We start from the raw sequence: 24,259 nt of genomic DNA, 5'->3' as shown, positions 1-24,259 counted from the left end.
CCTTTGCGGATCCAATGCCTATTTATGCCTTCCAGCCAACTGGACAGGGACCTGCACCCTTGCATGCGTTATTCCTAATCTTCCCCTGATAAATGACAGCTTCCCACTCCCCTTATACTCAGTCACGTAAACAAAAGTGGGCAACCCCCACTGTAATATCAGTCCTAGAGATTATCATTGGGATAGACACAGGCTCATCTGGACTTTTAAACTTTATTTTCACTGCCCGACAGCTCTTTCTTGAACTTACACAACAGATTGCCTATCCAGCAGCTCAAATTAACACTCTACAAGAACAAATAAATTCTCTAGCAGGAGTGGTTTTACAGAATAGGAGAGCTTTATACTTACCAACGGCTAAACAATGTGGGACCTGTGCAATGTTAAAGGAGGATTGCTGTTCTTTTTTGTCAACCAATTGGGCAAAATTCAAACTAAACTTCGGAATATTATCGAAAGAGCTAAAGGGTTTTATATGAAGGGAGCCTCAGAGGGATTCGACTGGTGGGATTTCAAGACTAATATCTGGTCCTGGTTCTCTTGGCTAACTCCTTTTCTAGGTCCTATAGCAGCCTTCCTACTTCTACTGATCTTTGGGCCATGCATTTTTAACTTCCTTGTTAAGTCTGTCTCTTCTAGAATACAACAAATGAACCTCCAGATGGTAAGGTGACAAGAATACCGGCCAGTCAACACCCAGACAACACTTGAACAAGCCTCCATCACATTCCACGGAGCCCCCACCCCCTCTCTAGGAATACTCTGACAGAGAGCAGGCATCAGGAACCCAGGGCCCCTACGACGCCTCTGCCTCTTCTCCTAACAAAAAGGGTTCCCGAACGCCTGAGAAGGAGCTAGGCAGATAGATAGGCATGAGCAGGGTGTCCAACAGGGCAAAAGGATTGGCCCTATAAATAAAGAGAGGGGGAAATTTGGCGCTCCAAGGACAAAGAACAAGATAAACTCAAAGGGCTAGCGTTGCCAGAACAAAGAGTTACAGGACTCTTATCACTCTGTCACATTGCGACCATTGCAATATCCCAGAGCCCTCCCAAGCAGCATGCCCTGTCCCTTTCCCATCCACACCGCCTGCCTTGAAATCCTCTTGTGGCACATACAGGCACGCATAGGCCTATGTGTAATAAGATTTTCTGTTTCACGTTTCTTTGTGGTCTTTGTTGACAGTGGTTCACAATCGTGCACACAGGATATACATTTAAACTGTTAATTTAACAGTCACAACAGTCGCGATATTGGTTTAAGTACTTTAATAAGGACAGACGTGATATTTCACGATTCACGTTGTAGTATGCAACTGTTAGAAAAAAAAAAAAAAGAAAGAAAGGACGAGGGTTCCATAACCGCAATGCCATTATAGGAAACAAAAACATTAAAGCTAACTTATAGTATCATCGGTTTCTCGGCACCCATAAGAATTTCCCCATTCGTCTCACAACATCTCTTTCAGCTTCTGAAACTAGGACTTAATAACAAACCAGAATTCCACGTGCTTGCACGTGGGTCAAGACACAGTCTCATCCATCACATCCAGGGCTCAGGGCAGCAAGACCCATTATCCCTAGATACACAAAACGTCCCCCGACGGTGCCTACGGGACGGAGACGCATGTAGGACACGCACTCTCGTCACGCAAGGACACGTTCCCGCAGGAGCCTCTGGGAGGGAGTCTTCCCGTTTTCTCCTGCGCGTGTGCGGCTCCGCCCACCTCACTCTCTTCCGTCCGGAACTTCCGGCCCCCACCGCGCTACGGCGGTGTGCTCGCGCGCTGGCTGGGATTCTGGGTCCCTGAAGGTGGGTGCAAGGGAAGAAGGCGGCCGCGGCGCGGGGACGCAGGGCGGGGCGGGGATGCTGCTCCACTCGGTGGGAGCGTAAAGGTCGGCGGGTGTGAGCGGCGCGGCCTGAGGCGCAGGTGCGAGCCGCGGCCCGGGCAGCGGCTGGGAGGCGACTATGGCTTTAGGACCCGCTGGTCCAGGGCTGGAAAGGGCCGACTCGGGCCGTGCTTCGAGTGTTGCTTGGTCAGAAGACGGTGCACTGCGGACAGCCGGGCGCCCGCCTTCGGAGGCTTCGCGACCTGGGGGTGGAGTCCAAGGTGACTGTGAGGCCGGGGCGGGTCTGCAGACAACGCGAGCGAGCGTGGGTGGGTTGCGGGCTGCGTGCACTGTCCAGCTGTGCCGCCGAAGCAAGCCTCCCGGGCGATGTCATTAACCTCTGTGACATTCGGTTTGCTCACCTGTGACGCGAGCGCCTTAAGGACTAGCGGGTTGCTCCCGATCCCCGGAGAAATCAGTGTGGAGTGCATGAGGAGTCTTACTATGTGGTAGTTAGTGGGGTCTCTCGGAGTCTTTTCAGCAGGTGAAGTGCCAGGTCCCCTCCTGCGCTGTGTAGCCTGCTGAGCACCAGGTTTCGTTTACAGTTTACACAAGACCTAGTTTCTAGGGACCGTGAGTGCCATGGGGGATCGTTGGGCTCTGAATGACTGACCCCTTTTCTTTGGAACAAAGTAGTTATTATGAAGCATGAAGGGGAGGCGCCCTATGAATGAAGGACAGCCCCTGGAACCTGAACCCGCTTATTAGCGCTTCAGATCAGAGGCAGAAGAGTCACAGAGAGGAGGAGATTCTAGCTTTGCATGGCCAAGCAGTTATTGATGCTTCTTACCACAGTGAACGAGATATGGGCGACCCTGCTTCCTCCCGGAGTTGTCAAAGACTGGGTGATAATGGAAGGTCCGGATCGACTTTCAGAAGGAGACCTGAGCTAGGCCGAGAGGGGTGAGGCCAAAAGAAATGTTACTTATTGGAGGTCCCGAGGGTGTTGCCTTGGGGGGTGGTGGTGGTGGAGGGATAACCTGTCACAGCTGAGAGGATCTGTCTATGGTGCTCCCTAAATATTCCCATTCCTTCGTTCTACTCCCCCTGTCTCTGTTATCTCACTCTCTCAAGCCTGTTACACCGTCAGGTTTGGTATCTGGAGGTATATGCTGATGCTCTTCCCAGCAGTTCTTTCTGTTAGTTCAGGAAGCGTTTGTCAGGGTATGTCTGCCTCATGAGAAAGGTTGGGGAGTGAGTGGGGTGTGGGTGGAGGAGAGGAAAAAGGATTTGAGGACAGGAGTGATGTGCCAGGCTCACGTGATTTTTTTGTATACATCAGGCATCCTGACTTTTTGATAATATTATCTGCTCTGCCACCATTAAGTCAAACACATTTACTTTTGACACCATTTTTGAGAAATGCAGTCAACTTAAGAACAAATAATTTTTAGAAGACCTTGACTTAAACATGCCTATCTTATTTTCCCTAATTCTTTCTGTGGACTAAGTGAGCTCCGGGGACTAATAATACAAGTGTTTCCCACTTAACATCAGAAGTCTGTTCTTGATAATCATAAATTCCACAGCACAATAACAGAAACCTATTTTCCAATGTTTAAAATAGGAAAATTAGAGTGAATCACACTTCACTCTAATTGGCTCCAAACTGATTTTTTAAAAAATGTAAATAAAACACAGCATATGCCCCCATAAAATTAACAGACTCATGTTATGGTGTAAGAAAGTTAAAACATAGTTTTCTGGTCTGCACACAATTGCTTTTTAAAATTCACGTGGTGTCTTAGTTGCAACAACCTTACTGAGGTCCATCCAGGTGACATTTGTTTTCCTTTCAGAAGTTCTACATGTGGTTGTGAAGTTCTATTGATTGTATTTAAGCATGTAATGTAAGACTTTTTTCCCCACGTAGTTTTGTTAAAAACATTGAGTTTGGGGACTTAGACATATCATTTAGCATTTGCTCAGTAATGAACCAACCCAAATTTACTGAATTAAAAAATAAAAAATAATTAAAAAACATTGGGGGCTTCCCTGGTGGCGCAGTGGTTGAGAATCTGGCTGCCAGTGCAGGGGACGCGGATTCGAGCCCTGGTCTGGAAAGATCCCACATGCCATGGAGCAGCTAAGCCCATGTGCCACAACTACTGAGCCTGCGCGCCACAACTACTGAGCCCACGTGTCACAACTACTGAAGCCCGTGCGCCTAGAGCCCATGCTCCACAACAAAGAGAAGCCACCGCAATGAGAAGCCCGCACACTGCAACGAAGCGTAGCCCCCGCTCGCTGCAACTAGAGAAAGCCCGTGCATAGCAACAAAGACCGAATGCGGCCAAAAATAAGAAAAAAAAAAAAAAAAAAAAAAGCGCTCAAAGTTTAGCATTTTGGGTTTTTTTAAATTTTTGTTTTGTTTTTACTTTTTAAAATTTTATTGACGCCTAGCTGATTTACAATGTTGTGTTAGTTTCTGCTGTACAGCAAAGTGAATCAGTTATACATATATCCACTCTTTTTTAGATTCTATTCCCGTATAGATCATTACAGAGTATTGAGTAGAGTTCCCTGTGCTTTCAGTAGGTTCTTATTAGTTATCTCTTTTATATATAGTAGTGTGTATATGTCAATCCCAATCTTCCAATTTATTCCTCCCCCCCTCCTTTTCCCCTTGGTAACCATAAGTTTGTTTTCTACATCTGTGACTCTATTTCTGTACTGTGAATAGGTTCATTTGTACCATTTTTAAAGATTCTGCATATAAGCAATATCATATTATGTTTGTCTTTGTCTGACTTACTTCACTCAGTATGACAATCTCTAGGTCTGTGGTTCAGCATTTTGGGGCTAGGTTTAGTTGGTCAGTTCCTATGTTAGTGTTGTCTGGTTCACAAATGAAGCTGTAGTCATCTGGTGCCCTGGCTGAGGCTATTTGATTTAAGATGACTTCATTTACTTTTTTGGTGGTTTGTGCTAGCTGTTGGCTAAACCACGTGTCCCTCACAGGCTAGCCCCAGAAGGCAAGCTGTAGTGGAAAAGTGCTTCTCATCTGTGTTTGCATCATATGTCCTTATTTTTTTTTTTTTTAATATCCTTTTTGGGGTATAATTGCTTTACAATGTTGTGTTAGTTTCTGCTGTATCCTATGTCCTTTTAACCAAAGCAAGTCAAATGGCAGAGCCCACATCAGTTGTAGGGAACTTCACAGGGAAATAAATATGGAGAAGCAGCCATTGTTGAAATAAAGTAACAACCATTATTTAAATAAGCATTTTAAAAAATTTAAATTGATGCCCCTCCATTCACCTTCTCTCCCAGCTGTATTTCCAGAGTCCTCTGTGTGTTTCTAAGAACAGCAGGAAATGAATACATCTCTGGTGAGTTGTTTTTTTTTTCCTCAACCTGTTTTATATTTTACTACATGAGCTTTATGAGGGTCCTTAAAGTAAAATGGAAAAGTAAAAATAAGTAAGATTCAGCTTCAGGGCAATATACATAAACAAGATAAAGGTGGCATGTGGATATAGGCAGGTAATATGACCTTAGAGTCGTCCAAGGTGAGTGCAATGGCAAGAACACAGATACAGCTGTTCTCTGATCAGAATGAACCCTTAGGAGAAAGCATGCTACGTTCCCTTGAGACGTGAGAACTTGCCTGTACAAAAGTCTGAACAGTGTCTTAATTGGTCACTTAGATGATGGAGTGGACAGTGTTTCACTGCCAGTCTGGAAATAAACACTTCATGCATTCTGCAGTGGTGACACTTACCTAGTGCTGAAGCAGAACTTGCTGAATAAGGTTTTTCTGGAGTTGCTAAAAGAGTGTGGTCCCAGACAGCTTTGGGAGGGCCCTGCTTGATGCATGGATAAAGCGTGGAATGTCTGGAGGATTGAATTGACTGCAGGTCCGTTAAATAACTCATTTCTCTCAGCTAGTCTATGTGTGCAGGTTGTATAGAAGACTGTTCAAGGTTATATTTTCTGGCAAATGTTTCCACTGCTCTTTTGCAGCTTAACCTACTCAACATGGTCTTAATTCATTTCTTCTCAAGCTCACCAATAGCCTAAATTATAGTTAGGTTCAATGAATATGTTGTAGTCTTTGCCTTACTTGAACCTTCTGCCATATTGAAGCTACTGTCCATGATCTCCTGGAAATTCTTGTCCATTAGCTTCTGTTGTGGCCTCTCTGATGATTTATTTCTGGATTCTTCTGTCTTTTTCTTCTGCTCCTGAACGTTGCTCATCCAAGTGTTCAAACCTGGGCCCCATTCTTCACACTCTGCAGTTCTCCTTGACCTGTTTGGCCCTCTGTGATTTGACAGTCCCGTTTCTCTCCAGCTTGGACCTCTTCCCTACCTTTAGACCATAGGTTCAGCTCCTTGTTGAATGCTTTCTTGTAGCTATCCAGAAGGTACCTCACGCTCAGCAAATCCCAATGAAAACCACGTTCTTCTTTCTTCCCTTACATATGATACTACTTTCATCCAGCCAGTGACTCAAACCACCAGAATGGGATTTCTCCTGGACCCCTTCCTCCCTCTCAGCTTGAATCTCATCTAAGGTAACGTCCTGCCTCTTCTGTTTGTTTCTCTAATTTCATCTGATGTCTGCATTGTTGCTCACTAACAAATGCAGTAACTTTCTTTTTTACGTTGGAATTGTCATCCTTGGAAAAACCTGAAGGATGTGTTTGCTGTGATGTGGTTAGATTCCCCTCGAGGTGTGCTACTGGCCAACATGTGTGGTGACAAGCCTTAGGAGTCCAGTGGGAGAAAGAATTCAGGAGTTATTCAGACGTATTTTGAACAAGGGTCAGGACAAAGTTACACAAAGTCTAAAAACAAGGGTTACAGATTTTTATAATTTTTTTTTTTTTTTTGGTGGTACGCAGGCCTCTCACTGCTGTGGCCTCTCCTGTTGCGGAGCACAGGCTCCGGACGCGCAGGCCCAGCCGCTCCGCGGCATGTGGGATCCTCCCGGACCAGGGCATGAACCCGTGTCCCCTGCATCGGCAGGCGGACTCTCAACCACTGCGCCACCAGGGAAGCCCGATTTTTGTAATTTTTAACTTTCATTTGTATAAATTTGTCAGTGATTCTATCGCTTTTATTATGATATAATTGTGTATTGCTAGTTCAAAAACGACCTTTTTGCAAGCCCTGTTAAAGACTATTTAATTCTTCTGCTATCTCAGTTACTCACTTAAAAATGAATAGGGAGAAGTGAATGTGTGCATTATTCATAACTATGACTATGGAGCAGAACTCTCCTAATTGTTGGTTAATTTTTTTTATTGTGATAAAATATACATAAGCTAATATTGGCAATTTCACCATTTTTAAGAGTACAATTCAGTCCTCGTAGTACATTTAGTTTATTCACACTGTTGTGTAATCATCACCACTAACAATATCCAGATTCATCCTCCCCAAATAAAACTTTACTCGGGACTTCCCTGGTGGCGCAGTGGTTAAGAATCTGCCTGCCAATGCAGGAGACACAGGTTCAATCCCTGGTCCAAGAAGATCCCACATGCCACGGAGCAATTAAGCCCATGCACCATAACTACTGAAGCCCGCATGCCGCAACCACTGAAGCCTGAGCACCTTCTCCCGTGCTCTGCAACAAGATAAGCCACTGCGGTGAGAAGCCCGTGCACTGCAACAGAGAGTAGCCACCACTCACCACAACTAGAGAAAGCCCGCACGCAGCACTGAAGACCCAGCGCAGCCAAAACCAAAAAAAAAAAAAAAAAAAAAACCTTTACTCATTAAACCCTAACTCCCTATTCTCCCCTCCCCCAGCCCCTGGCAGCAATCACTCTAATCTCTGTCTCTATGAAGTTGATGACTCTAAGAACCTCATATAAGTGGAATCATGCAGTATCTGTCCTTAAGTGACTGACTCATTTCACCTAGTGTAGTGTCTTCAAGGTTTATCCATATTATAGCATGTCAGAATTCACTTCCTTATAAAGTATCAATAATATTACCATTATATGTATGTCCACGTTTTATTTATCCATTAATCCATCAATGGTTTCATGGGTTACTCCGACCTTTAGGCTATAAAGGATAATGCTGTTATGACCATGTGTGTAGACATATCTTTTCTAGTTCCCACTTTTACTTTGTTTCTTATACACCCAGAAGTAAAGTTGTAGGATCACATTGTAATTCTGTATTTACTTTTCTCAGGAATCACCCTGTTGTCTTCCATGGTGGCTGCACTATTTTACATTCCCACCAGCAGTGCACAAAGTTTCCAGGTTCTTCGTATTCTTGCCAACACTTGTTCTTTCCTGTTTTGTTTTGTTTTTTAAATAATAGCCATCCTGATGGGCATAAGATGATATCTCATTGTGCTTTTGATTTGCTTTTCTCTAATGACTAGCGATGTTGAGCATGTTTTTATGTGTGTATGGGCCATTTGTATATCCTCTTCGCACATTTTAAAAATAGACCTTTATTTTTTATAGCAGTTTTAGGTTCCCAGCAAAATTGAGCAGAAGATACAGTGATTTCCAGTATACTCTCTGGCCCCAGACACTGCCTCCCCATTATCAGTACCAGGTATTCATTTGTTACAGTTCATGAACCTACACAGACATCTCATTGTTGCCCAAAGTCCTTGGTTTACTTCACTCTTGGTGCTGTACTTTTTATGGGTTTGGACAGATGTGTAATGACATGTGTTCACCATTATAGTCACGCAGCGCGGTTTTATTGCCCTAAGAACCCTCTGTGCCCCTTCTGTCATCCGTAGCCCTTGGCAACCACTGGTATTTTTACTGTCTGCATAGTTTCGCCTATTATAGAATGTCCTATCGTTAGAATCATGTTATGTAGCTTTTTTAGATTGGCTTCTTTCACTTGTTAACATGCTTTTAAGTTTCCTCTGTGTCTTTTCATGGCCTGATAGCTCATTTATTTTTAGCACTGAGTAATATTACATTTCCTGGATGTACCACAGTTTATCCACTCATCTCCGAAAGGACATTTTGGTTGCTTCCAAGTTTGGCAATTGATGAATAAAGCTATTACAAACATCCGTGTACTGGTTTTATGTAGACGTATGTTTTCAGTTCCTTTGGATAAATACCAGAAGCGCAGTTGCTGGATCATGTGTTAGAAGGGTGTGTTTAATTTTGAAGACAGTACCAAACTGTCTTCTAGAGTGGCTCTACCATTTTGGTACTTTGTTATGGCAGCCCTATCAAATTAATCCACTGTACTTCATTCCACTGCTTTTTTATTGGTTACTCTAAGGCTTACAATGTGAGTCTTTATCAGAATATTCTAGAGGAGCAGTGCATTACTTCACATAAAATGTAGAGACCTTTGAGTAGTAGTATTCCATTTACAACCCCTATCATTTGTACTTTTGTTTCTATACATGTGTATTTACATATTGAGTCTACATACATTGTGGGTCTCCTGTATGTTATTATAATTTTTCTTTAAATAATCATATCTGTTTTAAAGGAATTAAGAGGAGAAATATATATATATATATATATATATATATATATATATAATCCTTTATATTTACCCACACATTTACCATTTCCAGTGATCCTGATTCTTTCCTATGGATTCAGGTTAACATCTGGTATCTTTTTCTTTCATCCTGGAGAATGTCCGTTATCATTTTTAGTGCTATCTTCTGATGATGAATTAGCTTAGTTTTCCTTTATCTGAAAATGTCTTTGTTTCATCTCTATTTTTAGCGTAGTTTCACTGGATAGAATTACAGCTTGAAGGATGTTTCCATTCAGCATGTTAAAGACGTTTCCCACGGTTTCTGATGAGAAGTCGTCTATCATTTATGTGCAGATGTACCTGAATGTGATCTTTTCCTTTGGCTGCTTTTGAGATCTTCTCTTTACCTTTGGGTGCTGACAGTGTGACTGGTGTGCCTAGAGTAGTTTTCTTTTCTTTTTTTATAAATTTATTTATTTATTTATTTTTGGCGGCGTAGGGTCTTCGTTGCTGCGCGTGGGCTTTCTCTAGTTGCGGCGAGCGGGGGCTGCTCTTTGTTGTGCATGGGCTTCTCATTGCAGCGGCTTCTCTTGTTGCGGAGCATGGGCTCTAGGCATGTGGGCTACAGTAGTTGTGGCACACGGACTCAGTAGTTGTGCACAAGGGTTTAGTTGCTCTGTGGCATGTGGGATCTTCCTGGACCAGAGCTCGAACCCATGTCCCCTCCGTTGGCAGGCAGATTTCTTAACCACTGCGCCACCAGGGGAGTCCCTAGAGCAGTTTTCTTTGAATCTAAGCTGATCATGGGTCATTGAGCTGCTTCAATCTGTAAATTCGTGTCTTTCACAAAATTTGGGAAGGTTTTAGCCACTGTTTCTAAAAATACATATTATGTTCCATTCTTCCTCTCTTTTCTGTCTGGTGCTACAATTACATATACATTAGACTGTTTTCTAAATTGTTTCTTAGCCTCTTTTCATTTTTCTTCATTACTTTCTCTCTTAAAAAGATAAGAAAATATCTGCTGATCTATCTGTAAGTTCATTGGCTTTCTTTTGCTGTTTCCAATCCTATGTTCAGCTCATCAGAAAGTTTTTCATTTTTGTTACTGTAGTATGTCGGTCTGCAATGTCCATTTAATTGTTTTTCTGTACTGATGTTGCCCCCCCCACCCACCAATACATTATTTTTTTATCTTCCTTTAAGTACTTGGATGTATTTATGGATGGGTTAACAATGTTTCTGCTACGTGCAGCATCTGGGATACCTTGGGATTAGTTTCTAGTGATTGTTTTTTGTCGTTTTTTGTTTTTCTTCTTGAGTATGAATCACATTTTCCTCTTACTTTACATGTGTTGAGATTCTGAATTATGTACTAAACATTGTAAATCATATGTTGCAAGAGTTTTTGGATCCTGTTATATTTCTCTGAAGAGTGATTTTGTTCTACAAGGCAGTTAACTTGGCTGGATTCAAATTCTAAACTTCATTTCTTATAGTGACCAGCAGCTGACCCTTCATTCATTTCCTTCAGCTTTGAGAGGCTGCTTTCTTGTTGGGCCCTCTGAGGTCTTCCACATATGTGTGGTTTAGCAGTCAGCCAACAACTGTGGTTGGTTTTGTGTGGAAATTTGGTACATTATATTCTCTTGCTGCTTCTCTCCCAGGGCTACCCGCCCCCCCCCCCCCGCCCCCCACCGACTGAGTTTTCCAGTTTTGTTGGCAGCCCTGAACTATGCCCTCTGACACCTAAGCCAGTAAAGCTTCAGCTTTCAGTTTCTTGATCTATTTGCAGATTGAAGATTGCCCTCTGGTAAAATGCCATAAACTTGCAAAGTAGTTTGTCCTTTAATGGATTATTCAAATCTAGTGTCTGCCTACTTTCAGTTGTTCTCCAGTGCCTTTAGGTGATTGTGTTATGAATTTTGTCCAGCTTTTATAATCGTTTCCTGCACATTGTTAGTCTGGTCAAGCTACTTTGCCATTAACATACAAGCCATGCTACGTTTATGATGTTTATATTTTTCAATCTATCTTCACTAGTTTATCTGGCCTGTCTTTATCATAGGGTCATTTTCTCTCCACTGGACTAGTGTTCGGCTCTCTTAAGTCTCCCAATCTAATTACTGTCCCAACTCAGTTCTTTCTTACATGGGAATAATTCATCCAAGATAAGGGTCAGTAAATTATGGCATACGGGTCAGATGTCTACCTATTTTTTTGTGACCTATGAGCTCATTGTTTGGCTTATTACACCTTTTTTAAGCAGTTACTGTAAGGTTTGTGCTATTCATCTTTAATTTATCATAGTCTACTTTAAAATAAGATACAATTTATATAAGAACCTTAAAACAGTATACTTCAAAAGTTTTCTCCTCCCAGCTTCTGTGATATCGTTGGCATACCTTTTACTCCCACATGTTCTCTTTTGTTTTGGCTGCGTTGGGTCTTCGTTGCTGCACACCGGCTTTCTCTAGCTGCAGTGAGCGGGTTCTGCTCTTCATTGTGGTGCACAGGCTTCTCATTACAGTGGCTTCTCTTGTTGCAGAGCCTGGGCTCTAGGCGCGCGGGCTTCAGTAGTTGCAGCACACGGGCTCAGTAGTTGCAGCACGCAGGCCCTAGGGCATGTGGGCTTCAGTAGTTATGGCCCACGGCCTCAGTAGTTGTGGCTTGCGGCCTCTAGAGCACAGGCTCAGTAGTTGTGGTGCACGGGCTTAGTTGTTACGTGGCATGTGGGATCTTCCTGGACCAGGAATTGAACCCGTGTCCCCTGACTGGCAGGCAAATTTTTCAGTACTGCGTCACTAGGGAAGTCCCCCACATGCATTCTTATTTTGCTTCATATGGTCAATTACCTTTAAAGGAGTTTGAACATAAAACCAATATAATATTATATCATATCATATCATGTTATATTATATATTACATATATATCATATCACAATATTACAATATAATTATTACAATATAATTATGTTACAATAAATATTACATATTACAATATAGATTATATATTTATTACTATATTTACCATTTCGAGTGCTCTTTATTCCTTTATATATACCCAGATTTCTATCTGATATCATTTTTCTTCGGATTTTAGGCAGTTTGATTATAGTGGTCCTTGTTACAGTTAGTTAACTGACGTCTCTTGCTTGTACAAACTTCGGTGGTCCCCAGGGTGCCCTCGTGCCCTTTACCAGGTGCAACTTTGGGAGTCCCCATGATCACCCTCATGATCACCCTGCAGTAATTGACTAGCAGGACTCAACAGAACTCAGAAAAGCTGTTGTGGGCTTCCCTGGTGGTGCAGTGGTTAAGAGTCCACGTGCCAATGCAGGGGACACGGGTTCGAGCCCTGGCCCGGGAAGATCCCACATGCCGCCGAGCAACTAAGCCCATGTGCCACAACTACTGAGTCTGCGCTCTAGAGCCCACGAGCCACGACTCCTGAAGCCTGTGCTCCACAACAAGAGAAGCCACTGCAATGAGAAGCCCGTGCACTGCAACAAAGAGTAGCCCCCGCTCTCAGCAACTAGAGAAAAGCCCCGTGCAGCAGCGAAGACCCAGTGCAGCCACAAATTAAGTAAATGAGTAAATAAAATTTTTTAAAAAGCTGTTATACTCATGTTTATGGTTTTGTACAGTGAAAGGATGCAGATTAAAATCAGTTAAGGGATCAGGCACATAAAGCAGGGTCCAGGAGTCTTCATGTGCAGGGTTCCAAAAACCTGCCAGTGGAGCCACGTGGACAGTGCCTTTTTCTCTTCAGCAACAAGGTTTGACGGTGTGCATGGAATGTTGAGAAGTAGGGAAGCTTACTTGAGCCTTGATATCCAGCTTGTATTGGGGCTCTGTCACGTAGACATGGTTGACCATCTGTGTGGCTGACCTTAATCTCTAGTCCCTCCATAGATTGAGCTCATAAAATGTGCTGATAACAAGGCCTCCCACCATTAATCACATTTTTAGCATAGGATATCTGTGTGACCCAAAGCTATCAAGTTAAACAAAGATATTTGTATCAGTCAAGACACTTCAGGGCTTATATGTAAAACCTGAAACCATAAAACTCCTAACAGAAAAAAGCTTCTACATTAGACTTGGCAATATTTTTTTGGATATGGCACCAGATGCACAAGAAACAAAAGCAAAAATAAACAAGTAGGACTACATCATACTAAAAAGCTTTTGTACAGCAAAGAAAGTACTCGACCAAATGAGAAGGGAACCCGTGGGATGAGAAAAATTTGCAAGTCATATATGATAAGAGGTTAATATCCTAGGAAAAAATAAATAAGCAAGTCAAAAATGGGCAAAGGACCTGAATAAACATTTTTCCAAAGAAAACATACAGATAGCCAGCCTGTACATGAAAAGGTGCTCAATGTCACTAATCATTGGGAAAATGCAAATCAAAACCACAATGAGATATCACCTCACCCCTGTTTAATGCTAGTATCAAAAAGACAAGAGATCACAAGTGTTGGTGAGGATGTAGTTAAAAGGAAACCTTTTACGCTAGGGTGGGAATTTACACAGCCAGTTTAGAAGACAATATGAGATTTTCTCAAAACTTAAAAATAGGGACTTCCCTAGTGGTCCAGTGGCTCATACTCTGCGCTCTCAATGCAGGGGGCCCATGTTCAATCCCTGGTCAGGGAACTGGATCCCACATGCCACAGCTAAAGATCCCGCATGCCACAGTGAAGATCTCACACATGGCAACAAAGATCCTGCGTGCTGCAACTAAGACCCAGCACAGCCAAATAGGTGATAGATAGATAGATAGGAAGAAAGAAATAATAAGAAACCTTAAAAATAGAGCTACTGTGTGATCCAGGAAATCTGCTTCTGGGAATATTTCTGACGGAGATGAAATCAGTATCTCAAAGAAATATCTTAACACCCGTGTTCCTTGCAGTGTTACAACAGCCAAGATACAGAAATAACCTAAGTGTCAGTCATCAGATGAATGGATAAAGCAAATGTGGTATATATATCTAAGGGAATGTTATTTATCCATTAAAAAGAAAGATATTCTGCCATTTGCAACAACATAGATGAACCTGAGGGCATTATGCCAAGTGAAATAAGCCAAACAGTGAAAGGCTACTTTATGGTATCACTTAACTGTGGAAGGAAAAATAAAAAAAGTTGAGTTCCTGAAAACAGTAGAATGGTGGTTGTCGGGATGGGGGAAATAGTAAAGGTTGGTGAAAGGGTACAAACTTCTAATTATAAGATGAATAAGTTATGAGGAACTAATGTACAGTATGGTGACTATGAGGCCATAGTTTATAATGCTTTATTGTTTAGTTGCAGTTTGCCATGAGAATTGATCTTAAGTGTTCTCACACATACACACAAAGAGGGTAACTGTGAGGTGATGGGTGTGTTAAGTAACTTGATTGTAGTAATCAGGTCATAATGCATACATTTATCAAATCAGCAGTTTATACACTTTAAATATGTATAATTTTATTTGTCAATTATACTTCAGTAAAAATGGAATAATGTAAGATTAGGTATAAAATTAAAAACTAATAAAAAATAAATATGCCTTCCTCAGTGGCTAGGCTGCTTTTTTTTGATATGCTTCTTGTCGATAGTCTCAAGCAGCCTCTTTAAATCTCAAACTGTCAGTACTTTTTAGTTCAGTTTGGTTGGTTTTTGACAGTACAACCCTAAAAAAATGTAGTTGGATTTATATCTTTGATTTCAGCCAGTTTGAGCTTTTTGAGACATACCTTTCTATCTTTTTTTTTTGGTATTCATATATCTATATATTTTTTAGACTGTAAGTTTTTGTTTTTTTTTTAAGTATTTCATCTTTAGTCTGTGCCATTTTGTGCAACAGAATGGATTTATTGTGGGCCAGCTCAAGCCATTCTTAAGTTTTAACAGTGACTGTCATAGTTATATTCCTCATTTGTTACTTGCCATACAGTTCGGTATAATTACTTTTGATTCCTAAAGTATTTCTCATTGTATTTTTTTCTGTAAGAACTGAAAGGCAACTTCTTCTGCCTTAACACAGTAAAAGCTAAAGAAATGTTTTGAGAGTTTTCCTACTCTACAAGACCCCAAATTTCTAGCTTCTGCTTATTTTCTTTCATCATTCCTTGCAATCTGTTTTTTTTCCTCCCCTTAGCTCATCATTTTCCTATATTGCTTTATCAGAAGCGGTGACTAGTAGTTGAGATTTACTATTAACATTTTGATTTCCTGCCTCTTTTTCTAAGATTTTTAAGTCCATGAGGTAAACATTATTTGATTTAAGAAGTATGACTCATGTGGCTTAAGTAACAGTAAGTATATAACTACCAGTTATCTTAAGTAACACCATGGTCCAGTATAACACCATCCTCACAGTTTCTTTGCACTACTTGTTGCCCTTGTTGGTGGTGTTTGTTTTTGTTTGGTTTGATGCCAGTTCAGTTACCAGTTCGGTCAGGAAGAAAGGTTTCTTTCTCGGTGCTATTACCTGTCCTTCATGGGTCAGCTTTAGTTTTGTTCCTTTCAGCATCATGCAGCATCCCGGACAGAGGAGTATTTCTTTCTGTAATATTGCTGAGGATGAACATGGTAAAGGGGAAGTACGGTGATCATTGTGTGACTCTTAAATAGGTTCTGTTTAGGAGTGATGCTTCCATTCACATGTCATTGGTCAAAGCAAGACAGGTGGGGAATTACAAATCTGTTTATGTGAGTTCCAGCGCAAGGGGATATATACATCCTTTTACAGAGAAAGGCACTGCAAGGAGTGCTATGAACTGAATTATATTCCCCCCAAATATATATGCTGTAGCCTTAACTCCCAATGCATTTAATCAAGTTTGAACAAGGTCGTAGGATGGGGCCGTTACTCCAATAAAATTAGTGGCCCTATAAGAAAAGGAAGAGAGAGATCTTTTCTTTCTTTCTCCCTCCCTCCCTGCCATATATGGACTCAGCAGAAATGCAGCCATCTGCAAGCTAGTAATGGAGCCCTTACTAGGAAATGAATTGGCTGGCACCTTGATCTTAGACTTCCCTGCGTCTAGAATTGTAAGAAAAGAGTTTTCTGTTGTTTAAGCCACCCAGTCTATGGCACTGAATTTAGCTGGACAGAAATACAACCTACCACATGTTTATTCTTAATTTGCCACATGAACTTTTAAATCAGCTTGCCATGATGTGTACTACTCATTCCCATCCGTGAACATGGTATGTCTTTTCATTTGTTTAGTTCTTTTTTGTATCCTTCAGGATTTCCCCCCCGCCCCATAAATTTTGTACATTATTTTGTTAAATGATTGCTAGGTGTTTTGTCTTCTTGTTATTGTGGTTGTGTGAGTATCCTCATGTATATGAAGGTTTATATAAAAGTACTAATTTATTAAATCTTCCTATGTGGAGTACTTGGATGTATTTGGATGTCATGTGATTCTCTTCAGTTTTCCAAGTATGAATTATATGGAAACCATCATCATTTTCAGTGCTGTTTTTCTCTCTTTAATTTTGTTGACTGACACTACTAGTACAGTGTTAATAACTCTGGTGATGAAGCATCCTTGCTCTGCATGTTTCCCCATAAGTGTGATGCTGGCTTTCACTTGTGGCTAAGACATACACATCATGTTAAGGAAAAATCCTGTGAATCCTCTTTTAAGGTTTTTTATTACAAATGAGAGGGTATTTTTATAGATGTCTACTTAGCATCTGTGTGGATGATCTAGAATTTTCTCCACCGAACTACAAATATGATGAATTGTATTAATAGATTTCTTAATATTGAGGCTTTCTCTATTCCTAGAATAATTAAAAATTTCTTCTCCATTGTCATGGTCTATTTTTCTTTCTGTCAGTAAATATCAGTGTTTCCTAAAACACCATAGTTGTTCATTTTCTCCTTTCAATCTCTTAGGTTCTCTTTGAGCAATTTTATTCACTCTGATGGCTTCAGCTACCACTAAAAATATTTCTGTTTCCTAAATCCTTTTCTTCATCTTGTATCTCTCTCCTGAGCTCAAGAGCATATATCCATTTGCCAGTTGCACATCTTCACATATTTGACCACAGAAATTTCAAACTTCAAACATGCTATGTCCAAGATCTGTGTCTGTTCTGCAAATCCTATTCTTTGTCCTTATTCCAATATCAGTTTATAGTGCTAGTGTCTACCAGCTTGTCATGCAGACAGCCTGGTAGTAAAGCTTTCCCTTCACCTTCTCAGAGCAAATGAGTACCAAATTCTTTTTCTTTTTCTTTTTTTTCTGTTTTGGAATTAGTCCCCTGTTCTGTATTCATCTTCCTCTGTTACCTCTGTTACCTAGTATAGTTGGTCATTTCTCCCTCTGGTTTTTTGTCCTCTGATTCTCCCTTAAGCCCTTCTCCATTCTCCTGCTGGATGATGACTGGTAAAGGGCACATCTGGCTATGTAGCTTACCTCTCATTATCAGCCCCTCATTATTCACTCCTGTGGTTTAGGAAGTGGGTCATGTTCACTCTCAGGTAGACATAAGCCATTCCTTAGGTAATAAGAAGAAAATTCTAGGATGCATGTGTACATACTTTTTTTAAAAAATGGTGAGCACGTAAGGTTTTTTATTGATGGAGTTAGGTCATATATTTAAATGCAGGGTGACTTTATAATCAGTTCCTTGAATACCTTTACTGTCTTTATCTCTTATCTCAGCCCAGGAGCACCCACCTGGATGTGGTGCTGCTTGTACTTCTATTAAAGTGACATCTGTTCTTTATGCCCTCTCAGCTTGACTTCTGCTCTTGCCTCATATTCATGAGAACATGTGGTTCACACTGAACAGCTGACATGTTTAGCTCTTCAGTGAAGTGCAACTGACAGTACAAAGTACAACTATTCTTTTTCTCCCTTGATACCCCAGGCTACCTTAAACATGTGTGTAACCTGGTTCATCTAACACATTATTCCAGGTAAGTGTTTGTACTTATGTCTCCATACCAGCTCATATGTTCCTTGTATCTTTGGCAATGAGGACCATTCCAGATTTATAAGGGGAACTATGATAGTACTTTGAAGAACTACTAAATTAACACAGACGTAGGGTACTTCTACTATGATTTCTCCTTATCCCACAATGTAGAGTACAAAGCATGGTATGGTATATCCTGTGTAAGATAAAACACACACATAAGAATTAATTCCTAGACTTCCTGTTCTTTTGACCCAGGCTGATGCCTTGAATTGAAGAAAAATGTACCATTACAGGGGTTGGTGTCATTTGAGGATGTGGCTGTGAACTTCACCTGGGAGGAGTGGCAGGACCTGGATGATGCTCAGAGGACCCTATACAGGGATGTCATGCTGGAGAACTACAGTAGCCTGGTGTCACTGGGTGAGCAAAACTCCCCTAGTAACTGCCAAGTGCAAGCGCTTTTTTCTTCGTTGGTAAATGTACAGTTGTTTGTGAAATGAAATGCGATGTAGGTTTAAGATTCCGGGCCAGGAAGAACGTGCATTCACCCCTCCAGTCAGAGGTTCAGATTGGCCCTTCATTGCACGACTCTTGAAGCTGTGCTGTTGGCATTCTTCAAGAGCCCATGAAACTTAAACCGTTTGGCAAAAGTCCCACATTATTTCTCATCAACAGGGCATTGCATTACCAAACCCGAGGTGATCATCAAGTTGGAGCAAGGAGCAGCACCATGGACTGTAAAAGAAACCCCAGACCAGGGTTCCCCAGGTCAGTCAGTGCATACTGAGCAGGGAGGCTGGGAAGAGGAGAGCCCAGCAGATGTTGGCCATGCTGAGCTATTTTTCACCAGTGGTTTTCTCCAAGTTCATACCTTGGGACAGACTTCAGTCTGCATGTATCAGACTCATGCATTATTCAGTCTCCAAATATGGCTCTCACATGTAAACCTCCCCCTTTTTGTTAATTACTGAATATTTTCTTAGACTTACCAAAAACCGGTGTCCACCTGCCTCCTCTTGGAATTTTTTCTTGGTTAGTCACTGTTCCTAGATTCTCAGTAGGCCTCCTTTTTTGGTTTTTAAAAAAATATTATTTATTTATTTATTTTTTCGTTGCGTCGGATCTTAGTTGCAGCACGTGGGATCTTTGATTTGTTGTGGTGCATGGGCTTCTCTCTAGGCGAGGCGCACAGGCTTAGTTGCCCCACAGCATGTGGGATCTTAGTTCCTCGACCAGGGATTGAACCAGTGTCCCCTGCATTGCAAGAAGGATTCTTAACCACTGGACCACCAGGGAAGTCCCAGTAGGCCTCCTTTTTATTCATTCTCAGAGACTGTTTTCTTCTGGGCATTTAGTCATTCATACATTTATTCTTTTAACATGTTAATTGGAAAGTTTTACACACTGGTAAATTTTGTAAATATGTGGATAACAGCAGTAATCAAAGAAATGTCCTTTTTAAAATTAATTAATTTATTTTTATTTCTGGCTGCATTGGGTCTTTGTTGCTGCACGCGGGCTTTCTCTAGTTGTGGTGAGCAGGGGTTACTTTTTGTTGTGGTGCACGGGCTTCTCATTGCTATGGCTTCTCTTGTTGCGGAGCATAGGCTCTAGGCACGCAGGCTTCAGTAGTTGTGGCTCACAGGCTCTGGAGTGCAGGCTCAGTAGCTGTGGCACATGGGCTTAGTTGCTCTGTGGCATGTGGGATCTTCCTGGACCACGGATTGAACCCGTGTCCCCTGCATTGGCAGGCAGATTCTTAACCACTGTGCCACCAGGGAAGTCCCCAAATGTCCTTTTTATATAGAGCTTATATTTTGTTGAAAGAGAAAAATGAAACAAATATACATGTTTAGTAGTGAAATCAGAGCCACAAAAATGTTAAACAAGGATGAGGGAGAGGAAAATATGAGTATAGTGTTTCCAGAAGGGTGTTAAGAAGGCACATTTAGGGGAGGTTAAGTGTTTATGTTAGTAAAGCTTACGTTTGAGATGACTGTATTCCATTTTGACATGGAACATATGCATGCATGTAAAATCTGGAGTAGAAGATGGACATCACTGCTGGAGATGCAAATTAGGAAATCATTAACTCAAGACTGGTAGGAGTAGAGGAGGTGACCTACGGACCTATGAAGACCATGAGAGAAGTGGTCCAGGTACAGGTCTCATGAATCACTACACCAGAAACCATGAGGCTGAGAAGGACCCAGAAAACTGTTCACCATGGAAAGAGGTGGCCTGTGACATGGGAGGATAAACTAGAGACTGTGGGTCCAAGGCCAGTGAAACCAAGAATTTCTACTTTGGGAGTGGAGTTTGAAATTAACATTTTTTACTTTCTCTTGTGAAGATCATTGTTTAAAAAAAAAAAAAAGAATTAGAAGTATACATGGGACTCCAGTTTCAATACAACTAAGGGACAGAGGAAACTGTAAAGTACAGTAAAGTTAATATCTTCAGAAGCAGTGAATTATCAAGTAGAGTCTCTTGCACCATGAAGTGAGGTGAAAATGCCTAGGCTGTTGGTCTCAGAAGCACCCAGAAAAAGCTTTTCGAAGATGGTGGGCACAGGCTGGGTTGCAGAACCGAAATCCTTCAGACCAGCAGGGAGGAGTTGCACAAAGTGATGAATTAGAGTTTCGTGAGCTTGTTAGGGTTCTGAGAAGCCAACGGTATAGTGTTAAGTTAGGAATTTGCAGAAAGCTACCTGTCTAGCATGGAAAAAAAGATTAAGCCTTTGAAAAACCCACAGGTGCCCATAGCTGTTCCCCAGGGAGAAGTAAAAATTAAACAAACATAGGTGTAAAGTTCTTGTCTCTAAGCAGTATTCTTGTTTAGGTGACAGAGAAGTGGCCCTCTCCCATATCCTGTAAGTAGCTTATCCAGGAAAATCATGCCATCTTCAAAGCTGAGCCATCAGAAAGGGGCTAGCACAAGTTACCCACAATTATAAGAAGGAAGGTAGAGATAACGAATGGACAGCCAATGATAGATGAAAAGCTGTCAGCTGAAATCTACATTTAGACAGGAAGTAAATATTTTGACCTCATACTTCCTCATTGAAAAGAATTTAAAAGAAAAGAAAAAAACATAAGCAAAACCAAACAAAAACAAAAAAACCCAATGATTTGACATTAGAAAACCTATCAATGAAGTTTCTTACATTAATTCATTAGGGAGAAAAATCACATACTTATAAAATCAGTACCCATTATTGATTTTTAAAAGTATTTATTTATTCATTTTTGGCTGTGTTGGGTCTTTGTTGCTGAGCGCAGGCTTTCTTTAGTTGTGGCGAGCAGGGGCTACTCATCGTTGTGGTGTGTGGGCTTCTCATTGTGGTGGCTTCTCTTTCTTGTAGAGCACGGGCTTTAGGCATGTGGGCTTTGTAGCTGTGGCATGCAGGCTCGGTAGTTGTGGCTCACAGGCTCTAGAACACAGGCTTAGTAGTTGGGGTACACAGCATGTGGGATCTTAGTTGCTCTGCGGCACATGGGATCTTCCAGGACCAGGGCTTGAACCCCATATCCCCTGCATCGGCAGGCTTATTCTTAACCATTGCACCACCAGGGAAGTCCCCTGTTATTGATTTTTTAAAGAATCATATCCTGCTAGGATGAAAAGAAACTTCTTTACCTTTACAAACCATTCCATAGGAAATACTTATATGTGATTGAAAGGTATGACATGTAATTATTTTTATCTCCTTTTAGATGTCCAGATTGTGGATGACCTGATTGAGACCAGCCAGGAAAATCACGGTAGGCGTTTGTGGCAAGTTGTAATCACCAGCAGTGAAACATCAACTAAGGGGACAACTGACTTAAGACAAACATTTAATTTGAGCCCAATTCATATTTCAAAACTGATGATAAATGATGGTAACTATGCAGAAATGAAGCCAGAAATGTTGAATATGTGTAAGAACACGTTTCTCCCTAGTGATCCTGATGAGATGCATGCTGGAGAGAAACCGGAGGATAGTAATAGAACTGGGAAATCCCTCAGATATGCTGAGTACCCTAGTCATCAGAAGAAGAATCAAACTCTGCAGCAACCTTTTGAATGTAACAGACAAGGGAGAGACTTCATCAAGGAAGCAATATTCTTTACACATAGGAGGGTTCGTATGGGTGAGATGGCTTACAAATATAAGAAATATTGGAAGGCCTGTGGTAAGTCAGCTCTCATTGCCCAAGAGAGAACTCACATAGGGGAGAATCACTATAGATGTAACAAATGGGGGAATACCTTTTGTAAGAAACCAACACAGTTGAATCTTCACAGAGCTCATCTCCAGGAGCAACAGCATAAATGTAATCAAAGTGGGAATAATTTCTGCCAGAAATTACATCCCACTCAGCTTCAGAGAATTCAGTTAGGAGAGAAAACGTTTGAATGTGATGTATGCAGTAAAACTTTCTATGAAAAGTCTAATCTCACGAAACATCAGAAAATACACACGGGAGAGAAACCCTGTGCACGGGATGAATGTGAGAAATCCTTCTGCCATAAATCAGACCATACTGTTCATCAGAGAATCCACACTGGGGGAAAGCCCTATGAATGTAGTGAATTTGGGAAATCCTTAAGCCAGAAGTCATCCCTCACTGTTCATCAAAGGATTCACAATAGGGAGACACCTCATGAATGTAGTGATTGTGGTAAAACCTTCCATAAGAAGTCAGTACTCACTGCACATCAGAGAACTCACACAGGAGAGAGACCTTATGCATGTAAAGAATGTGGGAAATCCTTTGGCCACCGGCCAGCCCTCACTGTACATCAGAGAACTCACACAAGAGACAAACCTTATAAATGTAATGAATGTGGGAAATCCTTCTGTGTGAAGCCAAAACTCACTGTACATCTGAGACTTCACACAGGTGAGAAACCCTATGAATGTAAAGAATGCGGTAAAACTTTCTACCAGAAGTCAAAACTCACTGTACACCAGAGAACTCACACAGGTGAGAAACCTTATAAATGTGACGAATGTCAGAAAACCTTTTGTGAAAAGTCAACCCTCAATAGACATCAGAGAACACACACAGGAGAGAAGCCCTATGGATGTAAAGAATGTAGGAAAACTTTCTTCCAGAAGTCAGCCCTCACTGTACATCAAAGAACTCACACAGGAGAGAAGCCCTATGAATGTAATGAATGTGGAAAAACCTTTTGCCAGAAATCACACCTCAGCAAACATCAGAGGACTCACACAGAGGAGAAATCATGTATGGCAGAGACTGGCTGTATGTACACCCAAACTCACTTTCTTTTTCTTTGGGGCACACAGTTAGCCTGCATTTCTCAGCCTTCCTTTACTGTGGGTGGGACCATATAACTGAGCTGTGGCCAGGAGAATTTGAACACAAGCAATAAACATTAATTCCAGGCCAGGCCAGAAGAAAAAAAAAAAATCCTTCCATGCATTCCTGCTGACTTTTTATGCCCTGTGGTTCTGAAGCGTAAATCTGCTCCCCACATCCCCACCCCAGTTTGCCTTGGGAGCCACTGGGTGGAGATGGAAACCATGACTTAAGACAGAAAAAATTGATTATGATTATGGAGAGCAGAAATTTTCCCAACTCTACCAAAAAAAAATGTCCATTTGTGCTTTACCTGAGTGAGAAATAAATATTCACTGTTGGGCCCTCCCATGTGTAATCTATTTACAACACTACCAGTCCATTGTGGCCAGTTCATTTTATGAATTTGAGACAGATTTCTGTGAGGAGTTACCAGTCCTTGTGTAGAAAATTCATACAAATTGTGTAGAAAATTCAACACAATTCCTTGTGGTGTCATCTTTCATCCCCAGTCAATTGATGGAAAAATCAAGTCATATGAAGAGACAAAGAATGCAAGAAATGTAGGAATGCCTTTGTCAGGCAGAGACAGCTCATTGAACACTGAGAATAAAGTAAAGCCTTATTAATGTGTCAGAGTTTTCAATAAAACAACTTTATGTACATCAGAAAATTTCTA

The 24,259-nt window shown here is 41.4% G+C and overlaps 2 protein-coding genes across 7 annotated transcripts in view; both read left to right on the top strand.

Moving 5' to 3' along the window:
* CYP2E1 (cytochrome P450 family 2 subfamily E member 1) overlaps positions 1–1,577 on the top strand; it is a 44,871-nt gene extending 43,294 nt beyond the window's left edge. Inside the window, exon 8 of the mRNA XM_067023584.1 lies at positions 1,469–1,577. Coding sequence (XP_066879685.1) covers positions 1,469–1,488 — 20 coding nt within the window. The 3' untranslated portion in view covers positions 1,489–1,577. The remainder of the gene's footprint in view (positions 1–1,468) is intronic.
* A 151-nt stretch (positions 1,578–1,728) lies between these two features.
* LOC131751532 (zinc finger protein 717-like) lies at positions 1,729–24,210 on the top strand. Of its 6 annotated transcripts, none has more exons than XM_067023535.1 (8): positions 1,729–1,812; positions 2,685–2,792; positions 5,163–5,221; positions 6,336–6,408; positions 8,329–8,419; positions 18,562–18,688; positions 18,944–19,036; positions 21,985–24,210. In XM_067023535.1, the coding sequence occupies exons 2-8, from the start codon at positions 2,695–2,697 to the stop codon at positions 23,613–23,615; spliced, it is 2,172 nt and encodes a 723-aa protein (XP_066879636.1). In that variant the 5' UTR covers positions 1,729–1,812; positions 2,685–2,694; the 3' UTR covers positions 23,616–24,210. The 6 variants fall into 6 exon arrangements, with proteins under 6 accessions (XP_066879636.1, XP_066879628.1, XP_066879659.1 ...); XM_067023527.1 differs by having other exon boundaries at positions 8,326–8,419; XM_067023550.1 differs by lacking the exon at positions 1,729–1,812 and adding an exon at positions 1,829–2,110 and having other exon boundaries at positions 8,326–8,419.
* The last annotated feature ends 49 nt before the right edge of the window (positions 24,211–24,259 follow it).

The sequence above is a fragment of the Kogia breviceps genome, chromosome 2, assembly GCF_026419965.1.
Source record: "Kogia breviceps isolate mKogBre1 chromosome 2, mKogBre1 haplotype 1, whole genome shotgun sequence".
NCBI classification, from domain to species: domain Eukaryota; kingdom Metazoa; phylum Chordata; class Mammalia; order Artiodactyla; family Physeteridae; genus Kogia; species Kogia breviceps.
The sequence above is the reverse complement of the archived record's forward strand: the minus strand, read 5'-3'. Positions and strand labels throughout refer to the sequence as shown.

What these genes read in the sequence shown, in the direction of transcription:
- LOC131751532 (XM_067023527.1), top strand. Translation starts at nt 2,695, where the DNA reads ATGGGCGACCCTGCTTCCTCCCGGAGTTGTCAAAGACTGGGTGATAAT. An exon ending in CAGCTTGAATCTCATCTAAG is followed by an intron (nt 6,409 to 8,325) that starts GTAACGTCCTGC and finishes TATTTTTTATAG; the next exon opens with CAGTTTTAGGTTCCCAGCAA. An exon ending in CAGTAGCCTGGTGTCACTGG is followed by an intron (nt 18,689 to 18,943) that starts GTGAGCAAAACT and finishes TCTCATCAACAG; the next exon opens with GGCATTGCATTACCAAACCC.